Source organism: Cyanistes caeruleus, chromosome 35 (assembly GCF_971803275.1).
Source record: "Cyanistes caeruleus chromosome 35, bCyaCae1.hap1.1, whole genome shotgun sequence".
Classification (NCBI taxonomy): domain Eukaryota; kingdom Metazoa; phylum Chordata; class Aves; order Passeriformes; family Paridae; genus Cyanistes; species Cyanistes caeruleus.
Genome location: NC_141736.1, coordinates 1,794,570 through 1,811,544, shown reverse-complemented (window position 1 = coordinate 1,811,544; position 16,975 = coordinate 1,794,570). Strand labels below are relative to the sequence as shown.

General features: G+C 59.1%; 1 protein-coding gene across 1 annotated transcript in view; it reads left to right on the top strand.

The window, feature by feature from the left end:
• Positions 1-16,975, top strand: part of TNPO2 (transportin 2) — a 33,024-nt gene that overhangs the window by 15,276 nt on the left and 773 nt on the right. The window contains exons 10-23 of the mRNA XM_086871298.1: positions 617-677; positions 1,355-1,523; positions 2,205-2,357; positions 4,832-5,057; positions 7,682-7,853; positions 9,826-9,912; positions 10,549-10,656; positions 11,495-11,653; positions 12,913-13,000; positions 13,114-13,212; positions 14,591-14,686; positions 14,794-14,869; positions 14,958-15,057; positions 16,472-16,546. Coding sequence (XP_086727424.1) covers positions 617-677; positions 1,355-1,523; positions 2,205-2,357; positions 4,832-5,057; positions 7,682-7,853; positions 9,826-9,912; positions 10,549-10,656; positions 11,495-11,653; positions 12,913-13,000; positions 13,114-13,212; positions 14,591-14,686; positions 14,794-14,869; positions 14,958-15,057; positions 16,472-16,546 — 1,669 coding nt within the window. The remainder of the gene's footprint in view (positions 1-616; positions 678-1,354; positions 1,524-2,204; positions 2,358-4,831; positions 5,058-7,681; positions 7,854-9,825; positions 9,913-10,548; positions 10,657-11,494; positions 11,654-12,912; positions 13,001-13,113; positions 13,213-14,590; positions 14,687-14,793; positions 14,870-14,957; positions 15,058-16,471; positions 16,547-16,975) is intronic.

Genomic DNA, 16,975 nt, shown 5'->3' with positions numbered 1-16,975 from the left:
AAATTCACCCCAAAATTCACCCCAAAATCCATCCTGAACCTGTCCTGAACCCCCTGATGCAGTGAGTGACCCCAAACACCCCAAATTCACCCCAAAACTCAACCCAAAATCCATCCTGAACCCCCAAATTCACCTGAAATCCCCCCAAATCCCCCAAATTCACCCCAAATCCCCCCAAAATCCATCCCAAATCCCCCCAAATCCCCCCCAAATTCCCCCCAAACCCCTCAAATTCTCCCCAAATTCCCCCCAAATCCCTGCAAATTCTCCAAATTCACCCCAAATCCCCCAAAATCCATCCCAAATCCCCCCAATTCCCCCCAAATCCCCCCAATTCCCCCCCAATCCCCCCAAATCCCCCCAAATTCCTCCCCAAATCCCCCCAAATCCCTCCAATTCCTCCTCAAATTCCCCCCAAATCCCCCCCAATCCCCCCCAAATCCTCCCCAATCCCCCCAAATCCCCCCAAATTCCTCCCCAAATCCCCCCCAATCCCCCCAAATCCCCCCAATTCCCCCCCAATCCCCCCAATTCCCCCCCAATTCCCCCCAATCCCCCCCCAATTCCCCCCAATCCCCCCAATCCCCCATCCCCCATCCCCTGCTCCCGCTTCCAGGCTGATCCCGATCCTGGTCCATGGCATGAGGTACTCGGAGATCGACATCATCCTGCTCAAGGTGCGCACTGGGGGGACCGGGGATACTGGGGGGCTGGACTGGGGATACTGGGGGCACTGAGGGGCTGGACTGGGGGCACTGAGGGGCTGGACTGGGGATACTGGGGATACTGGGGGCACTGGGGGCCTGGACTGGGGATACTGGGGGGACTGGGGGGCTGGACTGGGGATACTGGGGGCTGGACTGGGGATACTGGGGGCTGGACTGGGGATACTGGGGGCACTGGGGGGCTGGACTGGGGATACTGGGGGCACTGGGGGCCTGGACTGGGGATACTGGGGGCACTGGGGGGCTGGACTGGGGATACTGGGGGGCTGGACTGGGGATACTGGGGGGACTGGGGGGCTGGGCTGGGGATACTGGGGACACTGGTGTGGCTGGAGATGATGACAGCTCTGAGCTGATCCCCGTGATGGTCACTTGTGTTCGTACTGTCTGATCCCAGTGCCCTGTCACGATACAACAGCACCGTATCGTGATATAACCCCACCATATTGTGATATAACCCCGCCGTGTCGTGATACAACCCCGCCATATTGCGATATAACACCGCCATATCGCGATATAACCCCACCATATTGCGATATAACCCCACCATATCGCAATATAACCCCGCCATATCGTGATATAACCCCGCCATATCGCGATATAACCCCGCCGTGTGGCGACGCGCTCAGGGTGACGTGGAGGAGGACGAGGCGGTGCCAGACAGCGAGCAGGACATCAAACCGCGCTTCCACAAGTCGCGCACGGTGACGCTGGCGCACGAGGAGCAGCGCGGGGGCGACGGCGACGGCGACGGGGACGACGAGGATGACGATGACACCTTGTCCGACTGGAACCTGCGTATGGACACCGGGGGGGTCCCTGGGGGGGTTTGGGGGGGACCCTGGGGGGCTTTGGGCATCCCTGGGGGGGTTTGGGGGGTCCTGGGGGGGTCTTTGGGGGGTTTGGGGGGTCCCTGGGGGGCTTTGGGCATCCCTGGGGGGGTTTGGGGGGTCCTGGGGGGTTTTGAGGGCATCTGGGGGTTTGGGGTCTGTGGGTTTTAGGGGGTCCCTGTGGATCTGGGGAGGTCCCAGGGGGTTTGGGGGGGTCCCCGGGGGGGTTTGGGGGGGTTTGGGCAGGGGTCTGAGGGGGATTTGGGGGGGGGTCCCTGGGGGGGGTTTGGGGGTCCCTGGGGATCTGGGGTCTCTGGGCTTGGGGGTGCCCTTGAGGGTCTGGGCAGGGGTTGGGGGGTCCCTGGGGATTTGGGGTCTGTGGATTTGGGCTCCCCCAGGGATTTTGGGTGTGGGTTTGGGGTCCCCCCATGGATTTGGGGTGTGGGTTTGGGGTCCCCCCATGGATTTGGGGTGTGGATTTGGGGTCCCCCCATGGATTTGGGGTGTCGGTTTGGGGTGTGGGTTTGGGGTCCCCCCATTGATTTGGGGTGTGGGTTTGGGGTTCCCCCATGGATTTGGGGTGTGGGTTTGGGGTCCCCCCATTGATTTGGGGTGCGGGTTTGGGGGTCTGAGCCCGTTGCCGGCGCAGGGAAGTGCTCGGCAGCGGCTCTGGACGTTCTGGCCAACGTGTTCCGGGAGGAGCTGCTGCCCCACCTGCTGCCCCTGCTCAAGGAGCTGCTCTTCCACCTCGAGTGGGTGGTCAAGGAGTCGGGGATCCTCGTGCTGGGGGCCATCGCTGAAGGTGGGCACGGAGGACCCCAAAAACAGCCCTGGGGACCCCAAAAACGGCCCCAGGGACACCAAAAATGGCCCCAGGGACCCCAGAAATGGCCCCGGGGACACCAAAAACGGCCGTGGGACACCAGAAACAGCCCTGGGGACCCCAAAAACGGCCCTGGGGACCCCAAAAATGGCCTCAGGGACACCAAAAACGGCCCTGGGGACACCAGAAATGGCCCCAGGGACCCAAAAATGGCCCCTGGGACCCCAGAAATGGCACCTGGGACCCCAAAAACGGCTCTGGGGACCCCAAAAATGGCCCCAGGGACACCAAGAATGGCCTCAGGGACACCAAAAAGGGCCCTGGGGAGCCAAAAACAGCCCTGGGGACGCCAGAAATGGCCCCGTTCATTCCAGTTCATTCATTCCCGGCTCATTCATTCCCGTTCATTCATTCCTGTTCATTCCCGTTCGTTCATTCCCGTTCATTCATTCCCGTTCGTTCTCGGTTCATTCCCGTTCATTCATTCCCGTTCATTCATTCCCGTTCATTCGCAGTTCATTCCCATTCATTCTGGTTCATTCCGGTTCATTCCCGTTCATTCCCGGTTCATTCCCGGTCCATTTCTGGTTCATTCCCATTCATTCCCGGTTCATTCCCATTCATTCCGGTTCATTCCCGTTCATTCCCGGTCCGTTCCCGGTTCCAGGCTCCATGCAGGGGATGGTTCCGTACCTGCCGGAGCTGATCCCACACCTGATCCGGTGCCTGGCGGACCGCAAGGCGCTGGTTCATTCATTCATTCCCGTTCATTCTGATTCATTCCCGTTCATTCCGGTTCATTCCCGTTCATTCCAGTTCATTCCCGTTCATTCATTCCCGTTCATTCCCGTTCATTCCGGTTCATTCCCGGTCCATTCCCGGTTCCAGGCTGCATGCAGGGGATGGTTCCGTATCTCCCGGAGCTGATCCCGCACCTGATCCAGTGCCTGGTGGACCGCAAGGCGCTGGTTCATTCATTCATTCCCGGTCCATTCCCGTTCATTCCCGTTCATTCCGGTTCATTCCCGTTCATTCCAGTTCATTCCCGTTCATTCATTCCCGTTCATTCCCGTTCATTCCCGTTCATTCCGGTTCATTCCCGGTCCGTTCCCGGTTCCAGGCTCCATGCAGGGGATGGTTCCGTACCTGCCGGAGCTGATCCCACACCTGATCCGGTGCCTGGCGGACCGCAAGGCGCTGGTTCATTCATTCATTCCCGTTCATTCTGATTCATTCCCGTTCATTCCGGTTCATTCCCGTTCATTCCAGTTCATTCCCGTTCATTCATTCCCGTTCATTCCCGTTCATTCCGGTTCATTCCCGGTCCATTCCCGGTTCCAGGCTGCATGCAGGGGATGGTTCCGTATCTCCCGGAGCTGATCCCGCACCTGATCCAGTGCCTGGTGGACCGCAAGGCGCTGGTTCATTCATTCATTCCCGTTCATTCATTCCCGTTCATTCCCGTTCATTCATTCCCGTTCATTCAATCCCATTCATTCATTCCCGTTCATTCATTCCGGTCCATTCCCGGTTCATTCCCGTTCATTCCCGGTCCATTCCCGGTTCCAGGCTGCATGCAGGGGATGGTTCCGTACCTGCCGGAGCTGATCCCGCACCTGATCCGGTGCCTGGTGGACCGCAAGGCGCTGGTTCATTCATTCATTCCTGTTCATTCATTCCCGTTCATTCATTCATTCCCGTTCATTCCCGGTTCATTCCCGTTCATTCCCGTTCATTCCCGGTCCGTTACCGGTTCCAGGCTGCATGCAGGGGATGGTTCCGTACCTGCCGGAGCTGATCCCGCACCTGATCCGGTGCCTGGTGGACCGCAAGGCGCTGGTTCATTCATTCATTCCTGTTCATTCATTCCCGGTTCATTCCCGTTCATTCCCGTTCATTCCCGGTCCGTTCCCGGTTCCAGGCTGCATGCAGGGGATGGTTCCGTACCTGCCGGAGCTGATCCCGCACCTGATCCGGTGCCTGGCGGACCGCAAGGCGCTGGTTCATTCATTCATTCCTGTTCATTCATTCCCGTTCATTCCCGTTCATTCATTCATTCCCGTTCATTCCCGGTTCATTCCCGTTCATTCCCGGTCCGTTCCCGGTTCCAGGCTGCATGCAGGGGATGGTTCCGTACCTGCTGGAGCTGATCCCGCACCTGATCCGGTGCCTGGGGGACCGCAAGGCGCTGGTTCATTCATTCATTCCCGGTTCATTCCCGTTCATTCCCGGTTCATTCCCGTTCATTCCCATTCATTCCCAGTCCGTTCCCGGTTCCAGGCTGCATGCAGGGGATGGTTCCGTACCTGCCGGAGCTGATCCCGCACCTGATCCGGTGCCTGGCGGACCGCAAGGCGCTGGTTCATTCATTCATTCCTGTTCATTCATTCCCGTTCATTCCCGGTTCATTCCTGGTTCATTCCCGTTCATTCCCGGTCCATTCCCGGTTCCAGGCTGCATGCAGGGGATGGTTCCGTACCTGCCGGAGCTGATCCCGCACCTGATCCGGTGCCTGGCGGACCGCAAGGCGCTGGTTCGCTCCATCGCGTGTTGGACTCTCAGCCGTTACGCTCACTGGGTGGTGGCGCAGCCCCCCGAGCTTTACCTGAAGCCCCTCATGACGGAGCTGCTGCAGCGGATCCTGGACGGGAACAAACGAGTGCAGGAGGCGGCCTGCAGGTGAGGGGGGGAGATTGGGGGGTCCTCTGAAAATTTGGGGAGTTCCTGTGAGGTTTTGGGGGTGTTCTGCGGGGTTCCTGTGAAATTTTGGGGGATTCTTGAGGGGCTTTTGGGAGGTTTTAGGAGTTCATGTGAGGTTTTGAGGGGGTTTTGGGGAGGTTTTGGGGGGTTCTTGTGAGGTTTTGGGGGTTCCTGTGAAATTTTGGGGGTTCCTGTGAGGTTTTGTGGGGTTTTTGGAGGTGTTTTGGGGGGCTTTGGGGAGTTCTGAGAGGTTTTGAAGGGGCTTCCTGTGAGGTTTTGTGGGGTTTGGGGGCTTCCTGTGAGGTTTGGGGGGGTTCCTGCAAGGTTTTTGGGGGGAGTTGAGGGATTTTGGGGGGTTCCTGTGAGATTTTAGGTGGTTCCTGTGAGGGTCCTGTGAGGTTTTGGGGGGTATTTGGGGGGTTTTGGGGTCCTGTCATGAGAGGTTTTGGGGGGTTTTGGGCAGTTCCTGTGAGGTTTTTGAGGGGTTTGGGGGGGTTTTGGGGGTTCCTGTGTGGTTTTTGGGGGTTCCTGTGAGGTTTTGGGGGGGTTCCTGTGAGATTTTGGTGGTTCCTGTGAGGTTTTGCGGGGTATTTGGGGGGTTTTGAGACGTTTTGAGGGGGGATTCCTGTGAGGTTTTTGGGGCTCGTGTGAGGTTTTGAGGGGGTTTGGGGGCTTTGAGGGGGTTTGAGAGGTTTGGGGGGAAGTTCCTCTGAAATTTTGGGGGATTCTTGAGGGGCTTTTGGGAGGTTTTAGGAGTTCATGGGAGGTTTTTGGGAGGTTTTGGGGGGTTCTTGTGAGGTTTTGGGGGTTCCTGTGAAATTTTGGGGGTTCCTGTGAGGTCTTGTGGGGTTTTTGGAGGTGTTTTGGGGGGCTTTGGGGAGTTCTGAGAGGTTTTGAAGGGGCTTCCTATGAGGTTTTGGCGGGGTTTGGGGGTTCCTGTGAAATTTTGGGGGGTTTTGAGAGGTTCTGGGGGGCCTTTGAGGGGTTTTGGCGGGGTTTGAGGGGTTTTGAGAGGTTTTCAGGGGGGGTTCCTGTGAGGTTTTGGGGGGAGTTGAGGGGTTCTGGGGGGATTTTGTGACGTTTTGAGGGGGTTTTGGGGGGTTCCTGTTAATTTCGGGGGAGTCCTGTGAGGTTTTTGGGGGTTCCTGCAAGGTTTTTGGGGGGAGTTGAGGGGTTTTGGGGGGTTCCTGTGAGATTTTGGGGGGTTCCTGTGAGGTTCCTGTGAGGTTTTTGGGGCTATTTGGGGGGTGTTGGGGTTCTGTCATGAGAGGTTTTGGGGGGTTTTGGGCGGTTCCTGTGAGGTTTTTGAGGGGTTTGGGGGGGTTTTGGGGGTTCCTGTGAGGTTTTGGGGGGGTTTGGGGGAGTTTTGGGGACCCCCTGATGGTTTTGGGAGCCCCCCGGGGATGATGACACCGTTCCTCTGAGCGATGTGAGGACGTTTTGTGTTCGTACTGCCTGACCCGCCGGGGCTCCCACCACGGCTTTGGGGGTCTCTGATGGTGTTTTGGGGGTCCCTGACGGTGTTTTGGGGGTCCCTGATGGTGTTTTGGGGTCCCTGACAGTGTTTTGGGGGTCCCTGATGGTGTTTTGGGGTCCCTGATGATGTTTCTGGGGTGTCCCGTGATGTTTTGGGGGTCCCTGATGATGTTTTTGGGGTCCCTGATGGTGTTTTTGGGGTCCCTGATGGTGTTTTGGGGGTCCCTGATGATGTTTTTGGGGTCCCTGATGGTGTTTTGGGAGTCCCTGATGGTGTTTTGGGGGATCTCTGATGGTGTTTTGGGGGTGCCTGATGGTGTTTTGGGGGTCCCTGATGATGTTTTTGGGGTCCCTGATGGTGTTTTGGGGATCTCTGATGGTGTTTTGGGGGTCCCTGATGGTGTTTTGGGGTCCCTGATGACGTTTCTGGGGTGTCCCGTGATGTTTTGGGGGTCCCTGATGATGTTTTTGGGGTCCCTGATGGTGTTTTTGGGGTCCCTGATGATGTTTCGGGGTGTCCCGTGATATTTTGGGGGTCCCTGATGATGTTTCTGGGTTCCCTGATGATGTTTTCAGGGTCCCTGATGACGTTTTTGGGGTGTCCTGTGATGTTTTCGGGGTCCCTGACGACATTTTCAAGGCCCCTGTGATATTTTTGGGGTCTCTGACGATGTTTTTGGGGTGTCCCATGATGTTTTTGGTGTCCCTGACGACGTTTTCAGGGTCCCTGACATGGTTTTTGGGGTCCCTGACGATGTTTTTGGGGTGTCCTGTGATGTTTTCAGTGTCCCTGATGATATTTTTGGGGTTCCCTGATGTTGTTTGGGGGTTCCCTCAGCGCGTTCGCCACGCTGGAGGAGGAGGCGTGCACGGAGCTGGTTCCCTGATGATGTTTTGGTGTTCCTGATGATGTTTTTGGGGTGTCCCATGATGTTTTTGGGGTCCCTGATGACATTTTTGGGGTCCCTGACGATGTTTTTGGGGTTCCCTCAGCGCGTTCGCCACGCTGGAGGAGGAGGCGTGCACGGAGCTGGTTCCCTGATGACGTTTTCGGGGTCCCTGACGTGGTTTTTGGGGTCCCTAACGTGGTTTTGGGGTTCCCTGATGTTGTTTTTGGGTTCCCTCAGCGCGTTCGCCACGCTGGAGGAGGAGGCGTGCACGGAGCTGGTTCCGTACCTGAGCTTCATCCTGGACACGCTGGTGTTCGCCTTCGGCAAATACCAGCACAAGAACCTGCTCATCCTGTACGACGCCATCGGCACCCTGGCCGACTCCGTGGGCCACCACCTCAACCAGCCCGTGCGTCCCGCTGTCACCTGCTGTCACCTGCTGTCACCTGCTGTCACCCGCTGTCACCCGCTGTCACCTGTTGTCACCCGGTGTCACCTGCTGTCACCCGCTGTCACCTGCTGCCACCCGCTATCACCCGCTGTCACCTGCTGTCACCTGGTGTCACTTGCTGTCACCTGGTGTCACCCGCTGTCACCTGCTGTCACCACTGTCACCCGCTGTCACCCGCTGTCACCTGCTGTCATCTGCTGTCCCTTCAGTGTCACCTGCTGTCACTGCTGTCACCCGCTGTCACCTGCTGCCACCCGCTATCACCCGCTGTCACCTGGTGTCACCTGCTGTCACCCGCTGTCACCCACTGTCACCTGCTGTCACCCGCTGTCACCGTCACCTGGTGTCACCTGGTGTCATCTGCTGTCACCCGCTGTCCCTTCAGTGTCACTTCAGTGTCACCCGCTGTCACCTGGTGTCTCCTGCTGTCACCCGCTGTCCCTTCAGTGTCACCCCATGTCACCCGCTGTCACCTGGTGTCACCCGCTGTCACCTGGTGTCACCTGGTGTCACCCACTGTCCCTTCAGTGTCACTTCAGTGTCACCCGCTGTCACCTGCTGTCACTCGCTCTCACCCGCTGTCACCCACTGTCACCTGGTGTCACCCACTGTCACCTGCTGCCACCCGGTGTCCCTCAGTGTCCCTTCAGTGTCCCCCTGGTGTCACCCCATGTTCCCCGGTGTCACCCCGCTGTCACCCAGTGTCACCTGGTGTCACCTGGTGTCCCTCAGTGTCCCTTCAGTGTCACCCGGTGTCCCACCGGTGTCCCTCGGTGTCACCCCGGTGTCACCCTGGTGTCCCTTGGTGTCACCCAGTGCCCCCCAATGTCCCCCCAGTGTCCCCTGGTGTCCCCATGCCCAGTGATGACCAGAGACATTCGAATCCCGAACTCCCCATGTGGATCCTCTGTGCTCTGAGGGCATCGGGGCACGGCCCTGTCCCTGTCCCTGTTCCCTGTCCCCTGTCCCTGTTCCTGTCCCCCTGTCCCCCTGTCCCCCTGTCCCTGTTCCCCTGTCCCTGTCCCCTGTCCCTGTTCCCCTGTCCCTGTCCGTGTTCCCCTGTCCCTGTCCCCTGTCCCTGTCCCCCTGTCCCCCTGTCCCTGTTCCCCGTCCCTGTTCCCCTGTCCCTGTCCGTGTTCCCCTGTCCCTGTCCCCTGTCCCTGTCCCTGTCCCCTGTCCCTGTTCCCTGTCCCTGTCCCCCTGTCCCTGTCCCCTGTCCCTGTCCCCTGTCCCTGTCCCCCTGTCCCTGTCCCCTGTCCCTGTCCGTGTTCCCTGTCCCCTGCCCCTGTCCCCTGTTCCTGTCGCCTGTCCCCTGTCCCCTGTCCCCAAACCCCCTGGGGTGTCCCCAAACCCTGTCACCTGTCCCTGTCCCCTAACCCCCTGGGGTGTCCCCAAACCCTGTCCCCTGTCCCTGTTCCCTGTCCCCTGTTCCTGTCCCTGTTCCTTGTCCCTGTCCCCTGTCCCTGTCCCCAAACCCTGTCCCTGTCCCCCTGTCCCCAAACCCTGTCCCTGTCCCCAAACCCTCTCCTTGTCCCCAAACCCCTGGGGATGTCCCCACCCTGGTGACCCCCCTGTCCCTCTGTCCCCTGTCTGTCCTCTGAGGCTGTCACACCCCTGTCACACCCCCGCTGACCCCCGTCTGTCCCCTGTCTGTCCCCTGAGGCTGTCACACCCCGGTGACCCCGCTGTCCCCTGTCTGTCCGTCTGTCTGTCCCCTGTGGCTGTGACCCCCCTGCTGACCCCAGTGACCCCCTGTCTGTCCCTCTCTGTCCCCTGAGGCTGTCACACCCCTGCTGACCCCAGTGTCCATCTGTCTGTCCCCTGAGGCTGTCACACCCCCAGTGACCCCCATCTATCTGTCTGTCCCCCTGTCTGTCCCCTGAGGCTGTGACCCCCCTGCTGACCCCAGTGTCCGTCTGTCTGTCCCCAGGAGTACATCCAGAAGTTGATGCCGCCGCTGATCCAGAAGTGGAACGAGCTCAAGGACGAGGACAAGGATCTGTTCCCTCTGCTGGAGGTGCCTGGGGAGGGGTCCCCATCTGTGGGGAGGGGTCCCAGTGTCCTGGGGAGGGGTCTCCATGTCCTGGGGAGGGGTCCCTGTGTCAGGTCCCAGTATTTTGGGGAGGGGTCCCATGTCCTGGGGAGGGGTCTCCATGTCAGGTCCCGGTGTCCTGGGAGTGTTCCCGGTATTCTGGGGAGGGGTCCCGTGTCCTGTGAGGGTTCCCGGTATTCTGGGGAGGGGTCCCAGTGTCGGGTCCCAGTGTCCTTGTGAGGGTTCCCAGTATTTTGGGGAGGGGTCTCCGTGTCCTGGGGGGGGTTCCCAGTGTCCTGGGGAGGGGTCTCAATGTCCTGGGGAGGGGTCTCCGTGTCCTGGGGGGGTTCCCGGTGTCCTGGGGAGGGGTCTCAATGTCCTGGGGAGGGGTCCCGGTATTTTGGGGAGGGGTCCCGGTGTCCTGGGGAGGGGTCTCCATGTCCTGAGGGGGTTCCCGGTGTCCTGGGGAGAGGTCTCAATGTCCTGGGGGGGTTCCCGGTGTCCTGGGGAGGGGTCCCGGTGTCCTGGGGGGGTTCCCGGTGTCCTGGGGAGGTTCCCGGTATTTTGGGGAGGGGTCCCGCACCCCCCGTGTCCCCCCAGCCGTGTCCCCGCTGTCCGCAGTGCCTGTCGTCGGTGGCCACGGCGCTGCAGAGCGGCTTCCTGCCCTACTGCGAGCCGGTGTACCAGCGCTGCGTCACCCTGGTGCAGAAAACGCTGGCCCAGGCCATGGTCAGACCCCTGGCACGGGGCTGGGGGCGTCCGGGGGGGCTGGGAGGGGTCTGGGGGGGGCCAGAGGGGTCTGGGGGGGGGTCTGCAATGGGTCTGGGAGGGTCTGGGGGTGTCCAGGAGGGGTCTGGGTGGGTCTGGGGGTGTCCAGGAGGGGTCTGGGGGGGTCTGGGAGGGTCTGGGGTGGGTCTGGGGGTGTCCAGGGTGGGTCTGGGGGGGTCTGGGAGGGGTCTGGGAGTGTCCAGGGTGGGTCTGGGGGTGTCCAGGAGGGGTCTGGGGGTGTCCAGGTTGGGTCTGGGGGTGTCCTGGAGGGGTCTGGGGGTGTCCAGGAGGGGTCTGGGGGGAATCTGGGGGTGTCCAGGAGGGGTCTGGGGGTGTCTGGGGTGGGTCTGGGGGGGGTCTGGGGGTGTCCGGGGTGGGTCTGGGTGGGTCTGGGGGTGTCCAGGAGGGGTCTGGGGGGTGTCCAGGAGGGGTCTGGGGGGTGTCCAGGAGGGGTCTGGGGGTGTCTGGGGGTGTCCAGAGTGGGTCTGGGGTCGCCCCCGGTTTGGCTCTGGGGTCTCCAGGGTGGCTCTGGGGTCTCCCCGGGGTGGCTCTGGGGTCTCCCCAGGGTGGGTCTGGGGTCTCCAGGGTGGGTCTGGGGTGGCTCTGGGGTCCCCCCGGTTTGGGTCTGGGGTCTCCATGGTGGGTCTGGGGTCTCCCCGTGGTGGCTCTGGGGTCTCCAGGGTGGCTCTGGGGGTGTCTGGGGTGGGTCTGGGGTCTCCTCGGGGTGGGTCTGGGGTGGGTCTGGGGTCCCCCCCCGATTTGGGTCTGGGGTCTCCGGCTGACAGAGCCCCCTCCCCAGATGTACAACCAGCACCCCGAGCAGTTCGAGGCTCCCGACAAGGATTTCATGATCGTGGCCCTGGACCTGCTGAGCGGCCTGGCCGAGGGGCTCGGTGGCCACGTGGAGCAGCTGGTGGCCAGGTCCAACATCATGACCCTGCTCTTCCAGTGCATGCAGGTGAGGGGGGACCCCGAAAACACACCTGGACACCCCGAAATCACACCTGGAACCCCAAAAACACACCTGGAACCCCAAAAACACCCTGAAATCACACCTGGACACCCGAAAACACCCCAAAATCACACCTGGAACCCAAAAAACACCCCAAAACCACACCTGGAACCCAAAAAACACACCTGGAACCCCGAAAACACCCCAAAAAACACACCTGGACACCCCGAAAACACCCTGAAATCACACCTGGAACCCCGAAAACACCCCGAAATCACACCTGGACCCCCGAAAACACACCTGGAACCCTGAAAACACCCTGAAATCACACCTGGACACCCCGAAAACACCCCAAAAAACACACCTGGAACCCTGAAATCACCACGAAAACACACCTGGAAACACCCCAAAAACACACCTGGAACCCCAAAACCACCCCAAAATCACACCTGGAACCCTGAAAACATCCCAAAAACACACCTGGAACCCCAAAAACACACCTGGAACCCCCAAAATCCCTCTCTGAACCCCCAAAAACAACCCCAAAAAACACAGCTGGAACCCCAAAAACCCCCCAAAAACACACCTGAACCCCCAAAATCCCCCTCTGAACCCCCAAAAAACACACCCTGAACCCCCAAAATTACACCTGGACACCCGAAATCACACCTGGACCCCCAAAACCCCCTCAAAATCCCCCCTAGATCCCCAAAATCCTCCCTGAACCCCCCAAACTCCCCCTCTGAACTCCCAAACTCCCCCTGAACCCCCAAACCCCCCCCAAAATCCCCCCCAAATCCCCCCTGAACCCCCCCAAATCCCCCTCTGAACCCCCCAAAATCCCCCCTGAACCCCCAAAATCCCCCTGAACCCCTAAACCCCTCTGAACCCCCAATCCCCCCCCAGATCCCCCAAATCCCCCCTGAACCCCAAAATCCCCCCTGAACCCCCAAACCCCCCCTGAACCCCCAAATCCCCCCTGAACCCCAAAATCCCCCCCAAATCTCCCCTGAACCCCCAAACCCCCCCTGAACCCCCAAACATCCCCCTGAACCCTCAAATCCCCCCTGAACTCCAAATTCCCTCCCAAAATCCCTCCTGAACCCCAAAATCCCCCCTGAACCCCCAAACCCCCCCTGAACCCCCAAATCCCCCCCAAATCCCCCCTGAACCCCCCAAATCCCCCCTGAACCCCCAAACACCCCCTGAACCCCCAATCCCCCCTGAACCCCCAATCCCCCCTGAACCCCCAAATCAATCCCCAGGACACGATGCCCGAGGTGCGGCAGAGCTCCTTCGCCCTCCTGGGCGATCTCACCAAGGCCTGCTTCGTGCACGTCAAGCCCTGCATCGGTGAGTTCCGGGGTGCCCCCGGCCGGGGACACCCCCAAATGGGGCTGGGGGCACCCCTGAAATGGGGCTGGGGGCGGCGGGGGCCGCGCTGAGCCCCCTCCCCCCTCCCCCAGCCGAGTTCATGCCCATCCTGGGGACCAACCTGAACCCCGAGTTCATCTCGGTCTGCAACAACGCCACCTGGGCCATCGGAGAGATCTGCATGCAGATGGGTGAGGGGCACCCCAAAAACACCGCGGGGACCCCCAAAATCGGCCTGGGGACCCCAAAAATCTGTCTGGGACCCCCAAAACGTCCCCAAAACCCTGTCTGAGCACCCCAAAAACCTCCCCTAAAACCTGTCTGGGACCCCAAAAATCTGTCTGGGACCCCAAAAATCTGTCTCGGCACCCCAAAAAACCCCCTGAGCTCCAAAAACCTGCCTGAGACTCCCAAAACCTCCCCAAAAACCTGTCTGAGCACCCCAAAACCTGTCTGGGACCCCCAAAACCTGTCTGGGAATCCCAAAAACCGGCCTGGGGCCCCCAAAACCTGCCCAGAAACCTTCCTGAGACCCCAAAACCTGACTGGGGACCCCAAAAACTGGCCTGGGCACCCCAAAAATTAGTCTGGGGACCCCAAAACCTGTCTGGGAATCCCAAAATCCTGCCTGGGCACCCCAAAACCTCCCTAAAAACCTGCCTGAGACCCCAAAAAGCTGCCTGAGACCCCCGAAACCTCCACAAAACCTGTCTGGGACCCCAAAAATCTGACTGGGCACCCCAAAATCCTGTTTGGGCACCCCAAAATCTGTCTGGGACCCCCAAAACCTGTCTGGGCACCCCAAAAATCTGTCTGGGACCCCCAAAACCTCCCCAAAAACCAGCTTGGGACCCCCAAAACCTGCCCAGTAACCTTCCTGAGACCCCAAAATCTGTCTGGGACCCCCAAAATCCTGTCTGGGAATCCCAAAAACTCCCCTGAGACCCCCAAAACCTCTCCAAAACCTGTCTGAGCACCCCAAAATCCTGCCTGGGCACCCCAAAACCTCCCTAAAAACCTGCCTGAGACCCCAAAAAGCTGCCCGAGACCCCCGAAACCTCCCCCAAAACCTTCCTGAGCCCCCCAAATCCTCCCTGGGTACCCCAAAAACCTTCCTGAGCCCCCCAAAACCTCCCCCAAACCTCCCCAGAGCCCCCCCGAGCCACCCAAAACCTCCCCCAAACACCCCCCGAGCCCCCCAAAACCTCCCCCAAAGCTCCCCCAGAGCCCCCCGAGCCCCCCAAAACCTTCCTGAGCCCCCCAAGCCCCTCAAAACCTCCCCAGAACCCCCCCCGAGCCCCCCAAAACCTCCCCAGAGCCCCCCAAAACCTCTCCCAAACCCCCCCCGAGACCCCCAAAACCTCCCCCAAAACCTCCCCCAATCCCCCCCCGAGCCCCCCAAAACCTCCTCCAAAACCTTCCTGAGCCCCCCAAAACCTCTCCCAAACCCCCCCCAAGACCCCCCAAACCCCCCCCGAGACCCCCAAAACCTCCCCCAAACCACCCCCCCGAGCCCCTCAAACCCCCCTTGAGCCCCCCAAACCCCCCGACCCCCTTTTGCCCCCCCAGGCGCAGAGATGCAGCCCTACGTCCCCATGGTCCTCAACAACCTGGTGGAGATCATCAACCGCCCCAACACCCCCAAAACCCTCCTGGAGAACACGGGTGAGACCTCGGGGGGGTCCCCAAAACTCGGCTGGGTGCGAGGGGGGGTCCCCCAGACCCTCCAGGACCCCCCCAAAAATCCTCAGTGCCCCCCACTCCCCCCCCAGCCATCACCATCGGCCGCCTGGGCTTCGTGTGCCCGCAGGAGGTGGCCCCGATGCTGCAGCAGTTCATCCGGCCCTGGTGAGTCCTGGGGGGCTTTATGGGGGTCCCCGGGGATTTGGGGAGGGGTCTCAGCCTGGGTTTGACTCCCCCACCCCCCCTTTTCCAGGTGCACCTCGCTGAGGAACATCCGGGATAACGAGGAGAAGGATTCGGCGTTCCGGGGGATCTGCGTCATGATCGGGGTCAACCCCGGGGGGGTCGTGCAGGTGGGGAGTGGGCTGCAACCTTTGGGGAGGGGTCTGCAACCCCGGGGAGGGGGCTGCAATCCCGGGGAGGGGGCTGCAACCCTGGGGAGGGGGCTGCAACCCTGGGGAGGGGGCTGCAATCCCGGGGAGGGGTCTGCAGCCATGGGGAGGGGGCTGCAACCCCAGGGGGGTCGTGCAGGTGGGGAGGGGGCTGCAGCCTTTGGGGAGGGGGCTGCAATCCTGGGGAGGGGGCTGCAACCCCGGGGGGGTTGTGCAGGTGGGGAGGGGGCTGCAACCTTTGGGGAGGGGTCTGCAATCCTGGGGAAGGGTCTGCAGTCCTGGGGAGGGGTCTGCAGCCCTGGGGAGGGGGCTGCAATCCTGGGGAGGGGTCTGCAGCCCTGGGGAGGGGGCTGCAATCCTGGGGAGGGGGCTGCAGCCTTGGGGAGGGGTCTGCAATCATGGGGAGGGGGCTGCAGCCTTGGGGAGGGGGCTGCAACCCTGGGTAAGTGCCCAGGGCCCAGCCCTGCATTGGGGTGAGGGAGGATTTTGGGGAGGGGGTTTCATCAATTTGAGGAGGGGGTTTTATCAATTTGAGGAGGGGGTTTTTATCAATTTGAGGAGGGGATTTTATCAATTTGAGGAGGGGATTTCATCAGTTTGGGGAGGGGTTTTTTATCAATTTGGGTTATCAATTTTATAAATTTTATCAATTTGAGGAGGGGGTTTTATCAATTTGGGGAGGAGATTTCATCAATTTGGGGAGGGGATTTCATCAATTTGAGATGGGGATTTCATCAATTTGGGGAGGAAATTATTATTTTGAGCAGGGGTTTTTTATTATTATTATTAATTTCTATTAATTAATTAACTAATTAATTAATCAGTATTAATTAGCATCCCTTCCCCTGCAGGATTTGAGGAGGGGATTTTTATTATTATTAATTTCAATTAATTAATTAACTCTTAATTAATTAGCTCTAATTAATTAATTAGTATTAATTACCATCCCTTTCCCTGCAGGATTTGAGGAGGGGATTTTTATTATTATTAATTTCATCTAATTAATTAACTCTAATTAATTAATTAATTATTAATTACCATCCCTTCCCCTGCAGGATTTGGGGAGGGGATTTTTATTATTATTAATTTCATCTAATTAATTAATTAGTATTAATTACCATCCCTTCCCCTGCAGGATTTGAGGAGGGGATTTTTATTATTATTAATTTTAATTAATTAATTAACTCTACTTAATTAACTCTAATTAATTAACTCTAATGAATTAACTCTAATTAATTAATTATTATTAATTAGCATCCCTTCCCCTGCAGGATTTGAGGAGGGGATTTTTATTATTATTAATTTTAATTAATTAACTCTAATTAATTAACTCTAATTAATTAATCAGTATTAATTAGCATCCCTTCCCCTGCAGGATTTCATTTTCTTCTGTGACGCCGTGGCCTCGTGGGTGAGCCCCAAGGACGACCTGCGGGAAATGTTCTACAAGGTGAGGAGACCCCTCCCCAAATTAACCCTGGGGGTCTGGGGGATCCCCAAAACCTCTGAGACCCCTCCCCAAATTAACCCCGGGGGTCTGGGGGGGTCAAAAACCCGAGAGACCCCTCCCCAAATTAACCCCGGGGGTCTGGGGGGGGGTCTCAAACCCACGGGGGGAGCAGCCGAGACCCCTCCCCAAATTAACCCCGGGGATCTGGGGGATCCCCAAAACCTGTGAGACCCCTCCCCAAATTAACCCTGGGGGTCTGGGGGGGGGGTCAAAAACCTGTGAGACCCCTCCCCAAATAAATTCGGGGGGCGGTCAAATACCTGAGACCCCTCCCCAAATTAAACCCCCGGGGGTCTGGGGGCTCTGGGACGCCCCAGAATTGTGGGGAGGGGTCTCTAAAATAAACCCCCGGGGTTTGGGTAGTCTCCA